Source organism: Bemisia tabaci, chromosome 2 (assembly GCF_918797505.1).
Source record: "Bemisia tabaci chromosome 2, PGI_BMITA_v3".
NCBI classification, from domain to species: domain Eukaryota; kingdom Metazoa; phylum Arthropoda; class Insecta; order Hemiptera; family Aleyrodidae; genus Bemisia; species Bemisia tabaci.
In genome coordinates, this window is record NC_092794.1 from 32,850,711 (window position 1) to 32,871,926 (window position 21,216).

At 40.2% G+C, this 21,216-nt stretch overlaps 2 protein-coding genes across 3 annotated transcripts in view; one reads left to right on the forward strand and one right to left on the reverse strand.

Moving 5' to 3' along the window:
- Window positions 1-21,216, reverse strand: part of LOC109032812 (zinc finger-containing ubiquitin peptidase 1) — a 58,487-nt gene that overhangs the window by 19,189 nt on the left and 18,082 nt on the right. Inside the window, exons 6-7 of one of the 2 annotated variants that reach the window (XM_019045110.2) lie at window positions 17,171-17,449; window positions 2,024-2,151 (exon numbers count right to left, since the gene is read on the reverse strand). In XM_019045110.2, coding sequence (XP_018900655.1) covers window positions 2,024-2,151; window positions 17,171-17,449 — 407 coding nt within the window. The remainder of the gene's footprint in view (window positions 1-2,023; window positions 2,152-17,170; window positions 17,450-21,216) is intronic. The other variant, XM_072297189.1, reaches the window with a different exon arrangement.
- On the forward strand, window positions 9,080-17,164 carry LOC109032810 (tigger transposable element-derived protein 4). Its single transcript, XM_019045109.2, has 2 exons — window positions 9,080-12,318; window positions 13,582-17,164. The coding sequence occupies exons 1-2, from the start codon at window positions 10,933-10,935 to the stop codon at window positions 14,140-14,142; spliced, it is 1,947 nt and encodes a 648-aa protein (XP_018900654.2). The 5' UTR covers window positions 9,080-10,932; the 3' UTR covers window positions 14,143-17,164.

The window sequence follows — 21,216 nt, forward strand, 5'->3', positions numbered from 1 at the left end:
TGAGTGTATATACTGTGGGAATGTTCTGAATGATTTTAAGATGTTTCTTGAAGAGTTAAAAATGATTTACACGCGTTGGGAGAACATCCATGTTTGAGTGTTAGACTGCCACAATGTGTTCTGAATTAATATGTTCTTATGTACATAGGTATGGCTTTTAACATGATCCTACGGTACTAAAAAATTGATCTACAAAAATAACTTACCGTAAAATAGTGACAAAAAAGTAAAAACTCATAAAAATGGCTATTGCGAATAGAATATTGAGCTAACCTCAATTTCTGTTATCACTTTGACAGATGTGAACAATCGCCCATTCACTACAGTTTTCCTTAGAAATAGGGTTAATCCTGTCAGTTCTTATTTATCTAATGAAGGTTTTAACCATTTAAACGTCCAAGAATTTCATTTCTCAATTTCATTTTGGTCAAAAAATCATCCGTCAATCATATTTGCATTTGTAAAGAGTTATGGCTAGCTACCAATTCCTTATGGAGAAATACATTGTCAGTGATGAAAAGACCAGGTGTGTTATGAACTGTGACGTAGCGAGCGTACCGGATTGGTTACCGCGTAAAAGTGACCGTATAGAAAATCCGAATTTTAGGGCGTGATTAAGTTGATTATTTGGTGGTTTCCGGTGGTCAAAAAACTCCCGGAAAATTCCTGTGACATCAGGATCCTTAGTTCTTTCGATTCAAGCAATAAAACAAATTATGCAACAGGCCCATTGTGACATTGCTTATGATAGAACAGAAATGAGCTCCAGAAATTATACCTCTCGGTCAAGTATAATTAACGGCAAAACAAAAGAAAAAAATTCTGATGACTAGAGTCCCCTCATAAAACGCGTTAAGACAACGGGGCTTTCGGATGTCACAAACGGGAATTAAGATAACACAATCTGAACGTTTTTCGTAATCTTGGATCAACTCATTCTCGAATTCCTGTCTCTGCCCCCTCTTTCAATACATTTATTCCTTGCTGAGCCCCTCATTCCCTGGTCCATTCCAGTTTATAATCTTTGCAATTGGTGAAAATGTAATCTTTATTACGTTTGTGACACTGCAGAGGCCTAAAATACGGAAACCAATCAGAAATGGATTCGTAACCAGTTGTAAGAGAGGATAGCGACCAGCCCAAAATTGATGTCGAGATAGTGACAGAAATCAATAGCCCGTTAGGTACAAAGACATGCGCAAAGGACCTGGAGTGAAAACTCCACCGGGACGCGGAGATATGAGAGATTTAGTCTCAGGCTTTGTCATCATCAGTATATTCTTTGGGTCGTACTTCTACGATTTTATTAAAAAACTGATTAAGTCGAAGGGTTAGTCTACAGCAAAAGATACAATGAAAAAGAATAGTTTCAGCAAGTAACATTTTCAACATACCCTCCATTTTGTAAATCAGTGCTCAGACACTTTCAGGTACAGCAGGTAAAACGAAACAACAGAAACAAACCCCTTACTTAACATAACAGTGTTGCTCAGTAATTAAGATCTTACTTGGAAGTGCCCTGTGCGTCGCACTTCTTAGGCTTGTCACCTTTTTGTGAATGCTTCAACCAAAGTGATATTTCATAGGAGTCTCCTCTGGAGTATGTACTATCGATTTACATCTTCTAATCGGACTTTCCCTCTTTTTATTTTTTTGATTTATTGCCACTTAAATCAGGCTATGGGACCATAAGCGGCGCGCCAGTGTTACAAATACTTACGCAGATCTCGATTTCGTATGAAAAACATTTTGACTGTTAAAATTTGTTTCGCCTTTCCAAAATATCGGGGCCTTTCTACGTATCCACGCAAGATCCCACTCGTGTGATCGAGCATTTTCTGCATCCCTGCCGTGAGGGGCATTGTTAGGATAAATAATGCATCTCAAGAGAAGGATGTGGATAGAAAGAGCAGTGATAAAAATTTTCTCTTGGGTATGAAAATGACCTCGAGAGCAATTAATAAACCAAATCATGTTCCATCATAATATGATGCCCAACAATCGACAATATTTGCATCCTTACCTTGGTGCTGAAGATACAGAGGAGGCTTAAAATCATCTTTGGACTGGAAATATTGCAAAACCCAATTAAACAATTCCGGATGGCACCCATTTGGACTTGTTGGTCTATGAAAATCAACCAACTGGCACCTGTGCGAAAACAGGGTGAATAAATATTAAAAAAAGGGACCCAAATTTGAAAAAAATCTTGTTGCTGTAGCATGAGTGAATTTGGCATCAATGTCAGACATTGGTGTCTCAGGCGACAATCATCGATGCAAATCGCATTCGATCGTCTGGCCATGCAGGTAATCGGGCATCTCTTGCAACTTCAATTTAACTCATTTAATAAAGGGCTATTGTACTGAAGCGTTTTCCAGTTCTTGGCAAAGAGCGATCTTATAGAACTAGATCATGAAATCTTCCAATTCTCATTTGGAGAGGTAACCAAATTAATCAGTAAATGTAGGACCAAAGAAGCACCAGGAGAGGATCAACTTACTGGTCTCATCCTTAAAAAACTTCCTGATAAAGCTATACACAAATTAGTACAAATTTTTGATGCAATCATAAATATTTAATATGTCTCCTGTAAATTCAAGGAAGCTATACTCATAGTTTTCCACAAAAATGGGAAACCTAGAAAAAATCCCTCATCATATCGCCTCATCTCTTTATCATCCTCTATTGCTAAACTGTGGGAAAGAATTTACCTTCATCGTATCTCAAAAATCATAAACGCCAAAAAATTATTACGAAACATTCAATTTGGCTTCAGAGCCAAACAATCGACCATTGAACAATTACAGATTGTAAGTAAATTTATTAAAAATGCACTGGAAAAAGGTGAATATTGTGTATCAGCATTGTGGCCTGGATGTTGTACAAGCATTTGATGAGGTCTCTCACAAAATTTTAATAAAAAAAAGGGCTATCCAAAATACTCCGTGCATGCCATGTTAAATTAATACGCTCATATCCTTCGGACAGAACTTCCCGAGTGAAGTTGGGTGAAGCACTGTCAGAAGAGAAACCCACCCTTGCGGGAGTACCACAAGGATCAGTGCTTGGTCCCTTGCTTTATTTATTACACCGCACAACAAATTTCGGGTTATGGTTTGTCCTTTGCACCAAACCAATTTTCTTCGATTCCTATGAGATATAGAAGTCCGAAGATGCCCATAATAACTTCAGGAAAATTGGCTGGTGCTCAGGGCGTAAATTAACGCTTTCGTCAAAAATTAGCTTAAAAAAAGCGCATTTTTGCTGATTTTTGTAGAAACGTTGGTTCATATCTCCAGCCACGATTATCTGAGAAAAAAACTGTTAAACTCAATGAAAAGAGCATCAAATTTACTTCTAGAAAGCAAGTAGGGTGAAAATGCCGACTTGGGCGCAAAAGTTTTTAGCCAAATTGTGCAGAAAAATACGAATTAAATTACAGTGTTGTATGGTGATTATTGATTAATATAGCAACGCTATAAAAAGAAGTATTGTATGTTGCCCCTTCAATCTGCGGGTTATGCAATGATGTATGTTGCCCTTTCAAGATGGCGGTTATGCAACATCATTGCCGGACGGTGCACATAAATAAATGATATATATACAGGTGAAATGTTGCGATATCAAATTTTACAGTGTTGCCTGATGGTGCAAGAAATAAGTTAATTTTTCGATACAATGTTGTTGGATTGTGCAAAAAATCGGATTTTCGGACTTGTAAGGAATTTCGGCTTCGAAAGGCCGTCTCCTCCAGTATGGGTCTGGTATCGGAGACTGGAGAGTAGGGTCTGATTCGGGAAATTAAAACATTTTCGGAAAATTACCCTCCTTCGATCCGCCCCGGACCGATGCGATTCTTTTACACTATCGAAGATCGGAAAACTGTACGGACCGAATTTTGATACGACTTTTTGTTTTCGAGATTTCCGACTTGTAAAATTTTGGCGGCATCGGTAGACCGTCTCCTCCAGTATGGGCCTGGTATCGGAGACTGGAGAGTAGGGTCTGATTCGGGAATTTCCATTTTTAGTAGTGTGCGCTTGGAGATGAGGATCGGAACCTTATGTTTTCGGATGAGCAACTGGGATTGGATATTGCAATGTTCAGTTTGATGAATCAAAAAAAAAAATTTTTTTTTTGGTGGAAAACTGTTACAGTTTAAAAGACGTTCGCGTTTAGAAAACGCACGCGTTCGAGAAACTTACGCGTTTAGAAAACGTCTGCGTTCAGAAAACGAACGCGTTTACGAAACGTACGCGTTTAAGAAACGTACGCGTTTAAAAAACGTTAGGGTTGTCAAACACAAACGTCGATCCCTTCTCCTTCTCCGAACTTTAAATCGACACTTATGTCATCGACTTTCCGATTTTTATTCTTACGGGACATCCTGGTGAAACGGAACTTGCAGTCGGATGATAGGTACTTGGAGTACAGGTACGGAGCGGAACAAATGAGCGCCAGTAAACTCAAGATGAATAGAAGAACGTCCGTCAAGGTAGAGGTTGCGCATTTGATTTCTGGATAGACCAGGCACATTGTGATGTTTGCTTCAGATGAGTTTTCCACCGCCACTGTGGAATTCACTCCAACGACGGTTACGATGATGATGAAAGTAATGAGAATTATTTTATCGATCATGATTTCTTCCTTGCTATACTGAGAAGAGAATGCATATTATTTATACGAAATCCTTACTGTCGATCCAACTGTTGTGACTCGCGTCCAGACCCAACCATTTGACAAAGGCCAGGTTTTTCTTGGTTTCTCATATGAAAGTTATCTGGAAGCTTCATGAAGTGAATACAGAGTCATAAAGTGCCCTGAACACATGCGCACCTCCGCGACTGAGTTTAAGGTCCCCAACAGTTCACGTAGGTAAGGGTTGAAAATGAGTATTTTTTTAATTCTTTCCACGAAAGGTACTCATCAAACGAGTAGCAGCAATTCGGTTTGTATATACAACGAAATGAGATTTTTGGTGCACAAATGTGTTAGAGCCCACTTACAAAAACCACTCATAAAACACCGATAAAACGCGGGTTTACCGCGCAATTCATATTTGAGAGTTTTCAGAATAGCTTCTAACGTACACTTGCACTCGTAGTCACACACGTGGCTGCGCCTGCTGTGATGAATGGGGTCCACTCGTAAATATAATGACTCAACAAGTTGCTTGTTGAGACTTATTTCCATCTCAAATGGTACTTCATGCAAACTCATGAACACACAATCTTCAAAACTCAAAAACCTAATTGCACATTCGGACAATGGAGGGCAGACATTTTATTTTAGGTAATGTACAGGTCAGCGCAAGTTGCTACTATTACAACAACTATATTTACTTTGATCTATGACGGAACTAATAATGTAATTCATTCACGCCAATCGCACAACAATGTGCTGCAATGCAAGCACAGCATTTTGGAACCGCATCGGTTGGACTTGCAGTGCGCAGTTAGTTAGTCGAGTAAAGCATGCCAAGCCGTCTCCAATAAGCAGAATGTAATTCAACAATAAATTTCATAATCTTGATCCGTGATCCACTTTTCACTCGGTATTTACTAAACAACCTCGACAGGTTATAGGAGCCCAGACAGCCGAAAATTTAAACATTCGTGTTCTGAAATTGCGATCGAAAAGTGTGCGAAAATGAGCTGGTTCAACAACGAAAACGAAATAACGATACCTAATGATCTTGATATGCATGACGTAGTCTTTAATTACAAATTTGTAAAAGGTAATGACATAATGACCGATATATGCCACTTGGAAAATTTGTATACTAGGTTGAATGCCATGAAGGGCAAAGTTTCGGAGGAAATGTTGATGACGAAAATTCTGTAAATACTTCCCCCAGGTTACAGTCATTTTGCTTTGGCGTGGGATGCAACTCCCTCGGACAAAAAAACGCTATTGTACGCTAACACTTACTGAGGAGCAGCGAAAATGGCATGAAAAATTATCAATAAAGTTATTTCAGTTTTATATGTTTAATAGTTGAATCATTGTATGATTAAAGCATTGTTCAGAATAGCTCAATAAATCCCTTCCGACAAGACCAGATGGGTGAACAGAGGTGTGTCTGAGACATGATACTCATTACTCATTTCGAAAGTTCTAAAAATTGGCTGATGATTTTGTCTCCTGTGATCATATCTTTACGCTTGGATATACTGCAAACTATTTATTCCGTTCAGATAAACTATTGTCATTATTATTAGAGGGTAGAGGTTTTTCCAACTTCAACAACTCGGATGATTTCTTTGTTAAAGTAATATATATATTTGATATCCTAAAGCTTTTTTTTGTTCTCCTTCAGTTTCGACAGTTTGAGCTAATTCGATCTCGGAAACTACTGGACCGATTTTCCTTGGATTTGTTTTAAATGAAAGCTCTTACGCCGTAGATGTGCCAGCACCCCTTGGTTTTTTGATTTGCACGACCGACGTTTCAAAATGTCTCTCAACTCAATTTAACTTATTCCACCAGTAAAGCCTTATGCCATCAGTAAAGCCCAGGGTCAAACATTAGATCGTGTTGGCATTTACCTGCCACAGCCTGCATTCTTTCATGGGCAAGTTTATAGTCCAGTCAAATTAGATAAAAAATCTCGGATTAGCGGGAAAAATTCCCATACAAACGATTTTTGGCTAAAGTTGCTTGTTAGGGTCTAGAGAGGCACAGACTAAAAGTCCCCATCGATACCCCTTGTGCTTAGCCCCCCAGCCCCCCCAAAGCCCCCCAAAAAGGCTAAAAAATCGGTTTTTCGGCTATATCTCGCGGACGGTTGGAGATAGCGAGTTGCGTATCATTTGGAGAATGTTCCTCATCAAATTCTGCAAAAAAAAGTTTCTTATGCTTTTTCTTCCCCAAGCACTCCTTGACCCTCAAAATGGCCGCCGCGTATGGGCGTCATAGCGCGCTTCCTCACTGTACGGTAAACATAGGTCCGCCTCTAGACCGCGCGGCCGCGCCGCCGAGTGTCTCGACCTTCTCACCCCGTCACCCTCTATATATAGCTGAAATTTACATGATATGCAATAATTATGTACTCTTACCTTGTTTGCTATGCAAAATTCTGTTTTCAGTCAGTAAACTTTGATGCTTCAGCAATAGCCTGAAGGCGATTAATAGCCAGAAAGGAAGGACACGTATTTTGATGACACTGTGATCCTAATTATTGCCCGACGTATTTGTGTGAGGTCGATTCACGGATTTCGAATAGATCAAGAATTTTAAAAAATAAATCTACCTCAGAACTTGCCGGACTTAGAATCTTAGAAACAATTTCTAGAGAAAATTTGGCGAAATCAAATTATCACCTTAAATGATAGTCCGGAATTCATACACAGACACAGGTAACACTTACTCCACGAAAATGACATTACATGTGATCCATTGCGATTATTTCAACGCATCTCCATTTTTATGACGTTGCAAGAAGGCCTTGAGAATTGTTCTAAGTATGAATTATCTCCGTACGCTCAGTCCTAGTTTGATACCAATAGAACAATTAAAACGAAAAAAGCCTCTTTACGCGCCATTTTTGAGCCGAAACTAGAAAAAAAGGCCCCAAGTAACAGCAAATATATCCTTGATGGTAGATTTCTATTACACCGCGCAGTCTGGCCCCAGGAAGCAGAAAAGTTTGGAGATTACAGAAAATTACGTAACCGATGTCCATCAGAATTTTGGTAGAAATTGCCTCATTATTTTAGACGGTTATTCGAGTGACACACCGTCAACAAAAAATGCTGAGAGATCCTAAAGGTACGGTAAATCAATGGTCATGGAAATTGCTTTTAATGAAGAAACAAAAGTAACTTTAATCCAGGAAAAGTTTTCATCTAATGACGAAAACAAAACAAGACTGATAGAAATTCCACAAAAAAAATTCAGGAACATCGGTCTTCAAAATGAAATTTCAGATGGAGATGCACACCCATACTGATTGTTTAAACGGCCTTGATCTTATCTTTGGAGTCAACCAAAAATTGTGTGATTGTTGGAGGAGACGTCGATTTTTTAATAATTTTAAGTACGTTGTCTCTAGAAAATAAGGAAATATTTTTTCTAAAACCTGGTTGACAAAACTTTGAAGCAAAAATTTACTCTTTTAAAAGCCTAAACGCCCGTCCGAAACTAAAAGATTAGATGCTATTTTTACATGCATTTTCCGGGTGTGATACTAACTCGGCAATTTTTGGGAAGGGCAAGATGGCACTCTGTACTTTAAGGAAAAAATGAAGACATTCAAGATTTTGCGGGTCATTTAAGGATAAAGGCTCAACATTCAATTCCATGTCTGAGTCCGGTAGCAAAATTCTCTTAAGTCTATGTGTGCAAAGAAACAAAATGATTCATTAGACAAACTTCGTTTCTATTTAATGAAAAAAAATTCACTCAAATTTTTACTCAAATTTATTACTTCATTTTATTATTTGACCGCTACTAAAATTGTAACTCATAAATAAAGTGTTCTTTCATTCCTTAACAGACCGCGCGCCCTTTCCTACCTTTTTTTGTCCTCTCCCCCCCCCCCTCCTACGACCTTGATTTACGTTCTTTTTAAAAACCGTGAATCGACCAGCGAATGATTAAAAAAAAAAAATTACCACGCAAATATGTCGGGCAATAATTAGGATCACAGTGTCATCAAAATACGTGTCCTTCCTTTCTGGCTGTTAATAGCCCTCAGGCTATTGCTGAAGCATCAAAGTTTACTGACTGAAAACAGAATTTTGCATAGCAAACAAGGTAAGAGTACATAATAATTGCATATCATGTAAATTTCAGCTATATATAGAGGGTGACGGGGTGAGAAGGTCGAGACATTCGGCGGCGCGGCCGCGCGGTCTAGAGGCGTACCTATGTGTACCGTACAGTGAGGAAGCGCGCTATGACGCCCATACGCGGCGGCCATTTTGAGGGTCAAGGAGTGCCTGGGGAAGAAAAAGCTTAAGAAACTTTTTTTTGCAGAATTTGATGAGGAACATTCTCCAAATGGTACGCAACTCGCTATCTCCAACCGTCCTCGAGATATAGCCGAAAAACCGATTTTTTAGCCTTTTTGGGGGGCTTTGGGGGAGCTGGGGGGCTAGGCACAAGGGGTATCGATGGGGACTTTTAGCCTGTGCCTCTCTAGACCCTAACAAGCAACTTTAGCCAAAAATCGCTTGTACGGGAATTTTTTCCTCTAATTTTTCTAATTTGACTGGACTATTACGTTGCACTCTCGAGGGCTACGTCTCATGAAAAAGTAAAGGTTGAAATTGGCGTACAAAAAACATCGTATTCGATGAAGTCCTTGAATTACTTGTAGTAGCAAAATTTGGCTCGCAGCGAGCCAACAGTCAATCTCGGAGCGAGTGACTAGGGGTCCGGGGGGCGAAGCCCTCGGCGCAAGCGAGCGTAGTGAGCTGAAGCAGCTAGTTATATCTTAAGAATTTTTATACTTTCGACAACGCCAAAACTGACCCTCTCTGCGGTTCTTTGAAGATTTTGAATATTCTGCTGACACCATAATAACGAAGGATTCTAGATTCGGTTCTCTCTCAGCCTCCACTCGAATTCGCTTTAAGTTTCTCTCTGCTACCGCTGACGAACGTAAAGATTTTTAGTCTCAGTTTTGACGAAATTAGAAAACCTCTTGCTTATAAATAGTAGGTATTGACCAGAGTTTATCTGAACGGAATAAATAATACTACCGCAGGCTATCCAATTGAGGATATCGGGCTCGACGCACCCGCGCTGAGTCATGTGTAGGCTGCCCCCTTCTGGGGCCGCATAAGATCGGGTGCCTGGAGGGCTGAGCGAGACGTAGCTAGTCTGCCCTCCCTGCCGTCCAGTCCTCGGCTCCAGAGCCCTGCCGTGGGGTTGCCGCAAGGTGTGCCTCGGCTCTCCTCCTACGCCCTTGACTCCGTGTTCAATGATGGCTTCGGTAGATCGGTCCCAGAGGATGGGGGGACCCTCCCACAAGAGGGTGGGCCTGAGGGGCGCCGGCTTCACCGCGGCCGGGGACTGCCATTCGAAGAGTGCCTTAGGGACATCCGACGGGAGGATAGAGCGCCCAAAGGGCCACACTTGCACGGGGTGTGGCCTGGAGGGGTCGTTTAGTGGGTACGGAACACGACGGCATGCTCCAACCCCACATAACCGGGTTTTTCCATCTCACAGCGGTCGGGTCGGTTAAGGGTCGCTTCGGCGGCTCTTCACCAGCTGACGGCCGTTGCCGTCTCGGTATTCGGTGGGTCCCTTTCATGAGGGGCGTTTCGGCGACCCTCATGAGAGGGGCACTGTAGCGAATTTTTCCTCTCATCCAAAAAAAAAAAAAAAAAAAGAAAAAAAAAAGAGGAAATAATACACAGTATATCGCTACTGGTGAGTTTCTCTAAACGTGCACACAGTATTAACCTCGAGCTTATAATGTCGAACATTCCAACCGTCTTCAATGATAGTCGAGTTTAATGTATCACTTGTGAAACCTCGCATGTTAAAGGTAAGATGCATGATGAATCCGCACAGCATATAAGAAAGTTGCTTGACACGAGAACTCCCATCGTGCAAGTCGAAACTGCTGTGCAAAGCAGATTAAAAACTTATTTCATAAACAACCTTCACCCAGAAATACTCGACATAGATGAGTATTCGGGCACTGCTAAAGATCTGGTCCTCAACAATATTAAAGAGGAACTCGCTGAGGAATCACTAAAAGTTAACACATGGTATTTGCTAAGTACAGTAAGACCTAGATTTATCGGATCGCGATTTAACGGATCGATCCTCCGGTCCCTTCAGAGGGACCCATATGATCAATGTTAAAACGTTTGCTGATTAACGGATTGAGATTTCGACCCGATTTGATTTAACGGATCGTAATTTTTGGTCACTTTTTTTTTTTCTCCCCGCCAATTCGTAGGATCTCACGTCATGTCTCGCCCTCGCTCGCGTATCGTTTTCAAAAGATGCGCACCCTCCGCGCACCCGCATCCTCGCGACACGTGCGCGCGTGCCACTCAAGGTCAACGGTCAATGACTGTACTAATTAGACAGCTGATTTGCATAAATCACCTGTTCATCCCAATCAAAACAAAACACAAACAACAACAACAGTCGGATGCATTGATTGCATTGTCTTATCTCGCCGTGCGTTATCGTGTTGTTATCGGAAGTTTTGGTGCTTTTTATAGAGTGTTGGTGATAAAAACATCGGATTGTCGAGTGACAATGAGTGATAGGAAAACGCGGCGGTCCTACAGCGTGGAGGAAAAGCTAGAGATCATTTATAAATATGATGAGATGAAAGCGAAGACCAGAAAACTGCAAAAGGACATCGCAAAAGATGACTTAAAGATGTCGGCGACATCACTGAATACTATTTTGAAGGACCGGCAAGACATCGAGGCCGCTGCTTCATTGGGCTTTAACAAAACGAAGCATATCAAAGCATCTCCTTTGCAAACTCTGGAGGATAAACTGTTAACATGGTTTAACCAGCAAAGATCGGCCAATATTCCAGTGAATGGTACTCTTCTGCAACTGATAGCACTTCAGTTACGGGACAAAATCCCAGGACTTTCGGAGTTGCCAGAATATGCAAATTTTACGGCATCGAACGGATGGTTAGCTAATTTCCGGAAACGGCACAACATTATCTTTGGACAGATTTGCGGCGAAAGAGAAGCAGTTGACGGCGGTGTTGCAGCTAAATGGAAGTCGGAGGTTCTGCCTACTCACTTACAGAGGTACACAGCCAAAGATACGTACAACGCTGATGAACTCGGTTTGTTTTACAATCTTCTGCCCAATAAAAGTTTGGTGGTGAAGGGAGATAATTGCCATGGAGGAAAACTGAGCAAACAACGTGTTACGGTGCTTTTATGTTTTAATTCAGATGGCTCCCACAAACTTAAGCCCCTGGTCATCGGAAAATCGCAAAAGCCACGGTGCTTCAAAAATATTAAAACTCTTCCTGTAGAATACACCTCTCAGACAAAAGCCTGGATGACAGGAAACGAATTCATTCGATGGTTGAGGGTTTTTGATGCCACAATGGGTGCTCAAAATCGGAAAATTGTATTATTCATAGACCACTGTCCTGCACATCCACCTGATGTGTCGCTGTCGAACATCGAACTCGTTTTTTTGCCAGCAAACGCCACCTCCATACTTCAACCGTTAGATCAAGGCATCATCAAAGTTCTCAAATCGTACTACAGAAGACGTCTAATACAGCACTTGGCATTTCTTATTGACCAGGAAGTCACAAAAGAAGTTATGAAAATTAGCCTCCTCAAAGCGATTCATTTCTTAATGGTGAGTGAACTTTCATTGTATTCTATTTTTTTCTCTTTCTTTTCTGCTAACTACCGTATTCACCCATCGATAAGAGACAGAAACAAAAAATTCGCGATTGAAAAATCGGGTTGCCATGATCAAGGGTGCAAAATTCTGAGGCCAATGATAAGTAGGTCGAAAAAAAGATTTTCGAATTTGTTTTTCTCTTTTTTTTTTACACCTTGACCTTAAGAAAAATGTTGACACTTAAGGAAATAAAACACGAGACAACTTCTTACTAGGGAGAAAAAAAATGCATTTAACTATTCATGGGTCCCCCCCTTTTTTTGACCTTCCCAAACTTATGGTGTGTATTATCCATGGGTAAATACGGTAAACAATTTTTAAAATAGGCAAATGAGGTATGCAAAAAGTTTCTTTTAAGTACATTTTCAAAATAAATTACACCTTTAAAATTGAAACTAATAGTATAGAAAAATAGAGCGACAGTGCCACGGCACCAGAGGGAGAAAAACGGGGGAAGGGGGTTTATTTCGACTGTTCGCGATGGGAGCACTGAACTCGGGACTGCTGAGCTGCGCCGATTCTCGGAAACCTGACCCTCCCCAAGGCCTCAGTCTGGCACGCGTCGCGTCGGGGCGGTTCGAGGGGAGGGGTGAGCAGTGGAACCCGAATTGAGTATTCTTGATAACCGCTTGTCCTTCTCCCTTTCATGCCGTGCCGCCGCGCGCGAATATAGAGGCATATACATGTCAATGACCCTTGTGCGTATTTATGTACGTAAAAAAACTACGTAACTTATAGGAGATAAACCGATACCTCCTCTCTTCTCTTTTTTTTCCTCTCCTTCAATGGCAAGGGGCTTAATAGGAATTTTATTTTGAAAAAACAGGAACAAATTAATCACATAATCATTAAAAGGTTATAAAATTTACGGGAAATGTTCACCTAATAATTTTTCTAAGGATATTTATAAGGGAAAAATGACGTCAAAATAATATTCTTTAAAAAAAGAGAAAAAAATAGAATTTGAATTATTATAATTTTTAAACCTACGTTACATTTGGATATTATAAGAAAAAAGCTTAGCGTTCCCAGTTTTGTAAATTTCCAACCTTTTTTGCGCTAAATTTCATTTTACGGAAAACCTAATAAATTTTACTATGGGCTGAATATTCCAGGGGTATCCACCCCCTCCCCCACGAAAAACATTAACTTCATTCGCTCTAATACCCATTACTCAACAACCTCCAACTTTTTTCTTTTTCTTTTCTTTCACAGGCAAGCTGGTCGGAAGTGTCAACAGGGACCATTATGAACTGCTTCAAAAAAGCTGGCATTGGAAAGGGGTGTCCAGAAGACAAGAGGAAAAACAAGAGGAAGAGCCCGGAATCAAATGAGACCAATGATGAAGCTATGGAAACAACTGATTGTGAGGAAGAAACCGCTAATGAAACGGAAACTTGTAATGAACCAGAGGAGTGGCAGAAAGTTAGCGACTTTCTTGGAGAATCAGTGGGCGATTTCGAAGATTATTGCACCGCCGATGACGAAATCATCTTGACGGGGTTGCAAAATCTTGACGATATAGCGCGAGAAGACGTAGATGGTAGCGTGGATGACGATTGTGCCGCAGATGGAGCGGACGTCGACATTCCTCCCATCCGAAAATCGGAGGTATTCAACGCCGTCGAGACCATGAAGACGTTTCTCTCTCAAACTGGTGCGAGTGATGAGACAATGAGATGTCTGTTCCAGGTTGAGAATCACTGCATTCGTGCCAAAGTGGAGGAGTGTACCTTGAAGCAATCTTCAATAGATTCATTCTTTGCTCTAAAATAAATTACTATGCATTCTTATTCTTTTTCACTGTGTCACGGCATTTTTCTCTTGTTTCGTTTTGCTTTTACGTACCTATTACTATTAAAGCCAAAGAATTGGACCAAATTCTAGTATTTTCATTTTTAACAAAAACTGTGCCCTAATCGTAAGTTTTTCCTGACTATAGTCAAATACACTAGTGTAGCAGTACAAAATAAATAGGTTTCACCATCAAAAAGGAAACTTGCATTTGTACGGGGAAGAAGTAAGGGAGGGAGCAGCGTAAAAAACATTGGGTAAGAATTGGGCAGCTTCTTTGCTCTCTTCCAAAATTCGACTTAGTTCATCTTCTGTCGGTGAAACCTATTTATTCCGTCTTTCAACCTGAGCCTCATTTTTTTGTACAGGTAGAAAAAAAACGGTAGAGGTCCTTTTTTACCGGAGAATTCAAATGATTTGTCAGACACGGCAAAAAGTAAGACAATTAAACACCCTCGCCACTACAGTTACAATCCGAAACAATTCACGTTTTTTCCAAAGGAAAACTTCCAAAAGGGAAAATAGAGATTTTTAGAATTTTTCCGGAAAAAACTCGATTCTACGGATTTTTGTCGATTTTCGCCAAAATCCGCTAATTTGAATTAACGGATTCCGCGATTTAACGGATTTGGTCTCCGGTCCCGTGAAATCCAATAAATCGAGGTTTTACTGTATGAAAAACCGGAGGATTCGAAAGATGAAGGAATGGAATTGAAGAAATTTATAACTATAAACACACCGGTGTACTCAATCTTGAGAATTTTTACTGTACTTTCAGAGAAAAGATGAACAAAGAATTCTTCGATTTCCAAATGAACAGCTCTGGTTGGGTATTGAACAAGATGCAGGGTATGGAGCTAAGAATAAACCAAAATTGTTCATTGTGCAGAGCAGAAATACTTACGTTAAGGTACTGTTCCGTACCAACAGTTGTGAATGTCAAGACTGGCTAGGACAATGATTGTTCCCTGTATACAGTTTTTGGAGAATTCCTCCCGCGCGGTGCTGCGGAGGATGAACATCACCCATCAAAATACACAAATTTGAAAATAAGTACGATTTCTTGGGCATGCCATACCCCACAAGCGCAGATGACAATGTCAAATTCGACGCAAGAAACAATGTATAAGTTTAAGTTTTTGGGGTCCGTGAAAGAACAGTCACCAACAAGAAAAATACACAGTTTACTCCATTCAAGTTGCAGACCCGGAAAGGGCAGATGACACCGATTTACCACCATCTCTCCCCACCAACACCTCTTAGTTACCATTATTCTTGGATTAGTAACTTTGTGAAACTGGTCCGAAATCAATTGAAAAAATGTAAACGTCAGGTGTTTATAAGCAAGAAGTGCTTCACAAATAAATATTCATCAGAGGATTTCACCGAACACAGGATACTAGAGCTTGGCGGCGGCCAACGAGGCGATCTCAGGCTCTTTTTCGTTCGAGAAACATCTATGATTCGAGAATTAAAACAAAGAAATCTGACACAATTATGTAATTTACGCTGATTTTGAGGCTTATTTACAAGCGATTTATGGTGATTTGACACAACTGGGTTCAGCCCATAGCCAACATGTACCCGAGTTGTACGCGTAGGTACATGCTTGTCACGGACAATCCTGACGTTTTGACGTCATGCGGTGTTCATTCTTTCACCGTCAAAAAGGGTTTTCCATATTTCCTTCATTTGTGCCCGCTCTTTTTCCCTCAATATTTTCAGCCTATGAGAATACACTAAAATTGGTCCGAGAAATTTTTTTGCAATGAATGTTTATTTCGAGAAGAAAAATACATTCGTTGAAGAAGAGGGTGCTCGAATGTTACACATTTTAAACATAAGTTGCAAAATTCATCTTAAATGGAAAAAGGGAAGGGAAACTCATTGAATAATGAAACACAGACTAACATTACTGTAAGAGCTCGAGGGTGATAGGAGAAGAGAAAGATCGCAGGCCCGAGTGAGCGTTGAACGTGTGTAAGATAGAGCCACGGACGGCGCGCGGCGCGGTACTAATAATAGAGCTACGATGGCAACAGCGCGGCGGTTGCGCGGCCGGGAGCATCGACGCGGGCTCCGACGCGTGTGACGTTCGCGCGGTTTCAACTTGTGATTGGAGGCAAAAAGCTTTAAGGTACGTTAAAACCGACAAAATGATTGCCCTTAGGGTCGCAACTCGTCGATTTCTCATAGGCTAGAGTGTCAAATTTTCGAAATTCGTACGTATTCAAAATTTCCGCCACGGGGTAGCAAAAAGGGATGTTTTAAGCGCCGACAATCGTCGTTTTGAACTTATTCCCTTCGTTGCACGTCAAAACGGTTGAAATTTTCGCCCTAAGGCTAAGGGCCCTAACTTGCTAAGTTCCATCAGGATAGCAGTTTAAATTTTACAAAAAATGTATATTTTGAGTTTCATCCTTTTAAGTGCCCGGGACTTTATGTTAGGGGTGGCGTAGAGGGCTGAAACTTACCACATATGAGTTTTACCATGTTTGACACAGATTTTTTGCTATTACGGTCAAAACAAAACAAAAAGCCTTTTTACGACCCGCCCTATGGACCAATGAGCAGAGGTGCTCCGATCTTATCGTTGATTCGATCTGACATGGGTGCAATAAAGAAGACAATTGACAAAGCTGATTAAATGCATACCTTAATTTTACTGTAGTTTTGTATTGCCTAGTGGAAAAATAAAAAATCTGAACAACCCACCCACAGGGCTATTGACAGAAGTTAGCGCGTCACTTATTTTCTCACTTCTAAAATCTCTAGCGAGAATTCAAAAATGCCAAAAAAAAAAAAAACTATGTTCAGGTATTGCCTAAGCTCTACTACGTTGACATCATTAAGAGATTAAGTCCGCAGTAGAAAGTTGTGTAGTTTCATTTGAAAAATATACTTATACTACGCGTGATGTGAAATAACAATGTTTACATTCTCACAGTATCAAGCTACTCGAATGTCTAGAAAAAATTGAAATTTTTGGTACTGAAAAAAGGTCTACAACCTTATTTTGAGCGATGACAGAATGGTAGTGACTTCAGTGGCTCCAATCCACTTCCGTGTGTTGAATACACGGGCTCCTAATTGTTCTGCACCTTGCAAATCAAAACCTTCTCTCCAAGCCCATTCTACATGTTTCTGCAAATGAGATACGGAAGGCATTCCAGATCGCGGTACAGAATGCTCTTTACAAGCAAGGTTTCTGGCAACATGCCACAATTGATTGATTCTATCGTTGTAACCAGTGTGTTGAAGAAGAGACGATAAAATCATTTGAGTATTTCTGCAACATATCAACAAATAATGGTTTTCGTCAAGGGTAGGTAAGCAGTTATAATTTTAATATTGGTCATGCATTATTGATTCTAGTAGCGGTGTCTACTAAAATTTAATTTTGGATTTTTCTGATAATTCAGACAAGATTTCCTGATTTTCCTCGCGTAGAAATTTATACTCGTTTGATTTAAAAAGTAAACATACTTAACAAAATGAGTCAAATGTTTGAAACATGCTTGAAGCACTCATGATTTCCTGATCCATAACCGATTTTCATGATAACATCGGCTTTTCTGATATTTTCCAGATTATACTCTCTAATGGGTTACGTAAAGTCGTCCATTTAATCGTGAACACCCTGGCAGAGACCCCAGAAATTCTTTCACGCAAATCGCACGAATTTTCAAGCACCAGCATGAAGCATGACCTGACTTGGGTGAAGACCGAGGAATTCAATGTCATGCTAAGAGCAGGGTTGCCAGCCAAATTATTTTTTTCCATTCCCTGACCATTCCCTGACTTTCCAATATTTTTCCCTGACTTTTAAGTATGGATCTGACGCAGTCTGTTAAAGTGGAAATGAGAGCTATTTTCGACTACTTAAATTTTTAGCAGTTAGTTAACATGCACATTTGCAACGCAAGGGCTAGGTACAGAAAACTGCTTGGTTAGGGTGTATTTCAAAAAATATTTTTGGCGATTAAGATTGGACCTTGAGGTTTCAGGAGATGTTTTCCAATTATCACGAGCAGCAATGAAGGATTAAGGTGCAGGAAGGACACTTTTCAGAATCAGTGATTCAGAATTTCCTTTGGCATTCCATCCCTTTCAAGGCAAAGAAATGCTAGTGGCATGAAGACAATTTTACTGAATGTGCTTTATAATTTAATAATATTGTTAACAAAAATTTTAAGTAAAATGACTAAGTGACTTTCTTACAAAAAAATAAATTGTTATTAGAGATCCTGAAAAACTGCATTGGAGAGGTTATGTGAACAAACGTAAACACATGCGCACACACACACCCTCACACGCGCGCGCAGGTACGACGCGACGCGATGGTCGGAATGTCGGAATGCCGGTAGTTCCTCGCGAAGCCGAGCGAGAGCGCCACCATCCTCCGCAATCGAACGCAGTAGTCAGTTGATCCCGCAACGCGAGCCCGAGACCGCCCGCGCCTAATTCCACGAAAAATCAGAAAAATCCCTGACCAACACCAAAATTCTCTGACTTTCCCTAACTTTTCCCGGTTGATTTTTTTCCCCTGACTTTTCCCGGTTTTCCCGGTCGCTGGCAATCCTGTAAGAGGTTTCAAAGTGGATAATTGGATATATAGCCCTCCTGTCAGCAACCTGCTTCACCAGAAACGATTTTACAAGGTATTTTGTAGGGTACAGAACGTATAATACACTACACCCAGTAAACAAACACCAAGGTGGGACCTCTCTTCTAATTAAAGTGAACGTTAAGCGTAACCTGATTAAACTATTCAATTGAGTCGCCGGCATTCCAAAAGGACGTTATCAATTTTCACACGGATATTGACGACTTTAATGTAGCTTCTCTGTATACTGCCACTAGCAACATCCGTTCTACCACAGATAATACTAGTTTTCTGGGTGAAGCAGGTCCCACATATTTAGTGAGAGGTGATTGGAAAGCCAAAAATCCCTGATGTGCCTCCAGCATCACATATCCAAAAGGCGCATCTCTCTTTGAGGCAGTTAATCTGGCGAGTGGCAATTATGCCGCCCCCAGTAAACCGAGAAATATCCCTCATGACCCAAAACATCAGCCAGATCTCATTAACTTTTTTGGTTTTAAAAATTAAAACCTCATGGATATAACTTCAAATGGCATTTTGCCACCATCAGTAAGTATACATGCGACAATTTTAAGGTCCACATTTACCAACACAGTTCTAGCAGAAAGCCCTCCAGCTATGTGCTCTAATTTAATAAACTGGGACAAATTTCGCTCGGACTTGGACTTACTAACTGTCAAAAATGTTGGAATCACCTCCCTAGTAGACAACATTCATATTTTGTTGAAATTTGTTTGCCAACAGGCGTTAAAAATCAGCATAAAGCCGAAAGTCTCAATACAGAGAGGAAGAGCTCACACACAAGCACAATGAGTCAGTTAAGCTTGGGAGGGATTTGCCTACAAATAGTCGAATCTAACAGTTTTCGGTACGAGAAGAACGATGCGCTCGTTAAAATTTCACGAAAAATTGTCTCCGCGGAGATATAACGCTTCCTTTTTAGGGGTCCTTGAAAACGTGTTTGAACCGACCGCCGTGAATATTCTAATCTACGCATCATAGAACGGGAAGATAGCGGCGACGAAGCAAACCTGCTTACTACCGCCCAGAGACAACTACCGCCACGCCGCCGTTGTTGACATCACGATTTCTCGTTTGAGGTTAAGTAAGTTCTGTGTGGATGTTTCATATCCTACATACATCTGTATCGCATTCTGATTGAAAAGCTTAGAGAATTAAGAACAGGGTCATTCCATGTCAACTCAACAAGATTTTGAACCTTGACCCCTCGGATCATGTTCAAACTTGGTGTACTGCAAGTTCCTATTGAAACAGAAATATTCCCCAAATTTTAGGTCATTTGGTCGCTCCGTTAATTTTATACGGAATTTCAAAGTTTGGAAAAAATTGAGTTTTTTTTATGAACGATAAAACTTTGAATGGCTGTTACTTTTTAACGGTTCATCGGAAAAACTTGAACTAGGTCTTGTTTTGAAGCCTAGAGGTTCTGCTTTTTTTAAAAAAGAAAATTGAAAAAAAATTTGAAAATTTTTGGAAAATTTTGAATTTTCAAATTTGAATTTTTCAAAAAGAGCATTTTTAAAAAATTTTATTTTCTTTGTAGGTGATCCTTACATAATCTTCAAGCATTTCCCAAAGTTTCATTGTGGGCCGCCAAGCGGTTTTGGAGTAATAGTAATAAACGCACCGTAATCCTACTTAAAATGCATCATATGTACCTGGGTGAGTTCAAATAAGCGTCTAATCTGGTGTCCCCAGCTGTTTTAATCGTCATAATCTGAGAAACATGGGCAGATAAAATTTTTTTCTCATTTTCCACACTATTGTTGACTATTACATGCTATTTCCCACTTTATTTGGGCTGAAATAAAAATTTAGGAGAACTTTGAACGTGCAAATTGCCTACATTTGTCCCAAATTTGCGTGTCCTCCATGCCTGGTTCTTGACTTTAAATCGATGTTGCAGCATAACTAGAGTGATTATTTAAGAACTTCATCGGAGATAATAGGTAATGCTTTTGAATTTGAGAAATAAAATATGTCATTTTATTTTTTGCTCCATCAATAACTTTTTCACGAGCTAGAATCATTGTCCCGAGCAAAAGTCAGCAACAGTCAGGAGAGACATGGCAACGATGTAATAAGCTCTAAATGATTGCCGTAATATTGAGGTTTATCCAAAAACGACTTTTTTTGTTTTGATTGATTAGTTCACACGTCGTAGATGGCAAAAATTCTGAAATTCGCAAATTTTTGTGCAAGATTAACGCCATTAATGATGCCAAACAGAATGCTATACATGATAACTAACAAGGCGTCAAGCATACACACACACACTAATATCAGCTTGTAAAATACTTTTGAAGTGTGTGTTAGGGAAAATTTTCTCTTATTCCGATCCTCTAGGATGTGCTACTAAATATTCCGTAAAAAAAACACCAAAATTGTCTTTACTGTTAGAGATAAGCTTAAAAAACTGCTTATTCCAT

Coding starts and splice junctions, on each gene's coding strand:
- LOC109032810 (XM_019045109.2), top strand. CDS start 10,933: ATGTCTCGCCCTCGCTCGCGTATCGTTTTCAAAAGATGCGCACCCTCC. Junction 12,319..13,581: donor AAGCGATTCATTTCTTAATG/GTGAGTGAACTT, acceptor TTTCTTTCACAG/GCAAGCTGGTCGGAAGTGTC.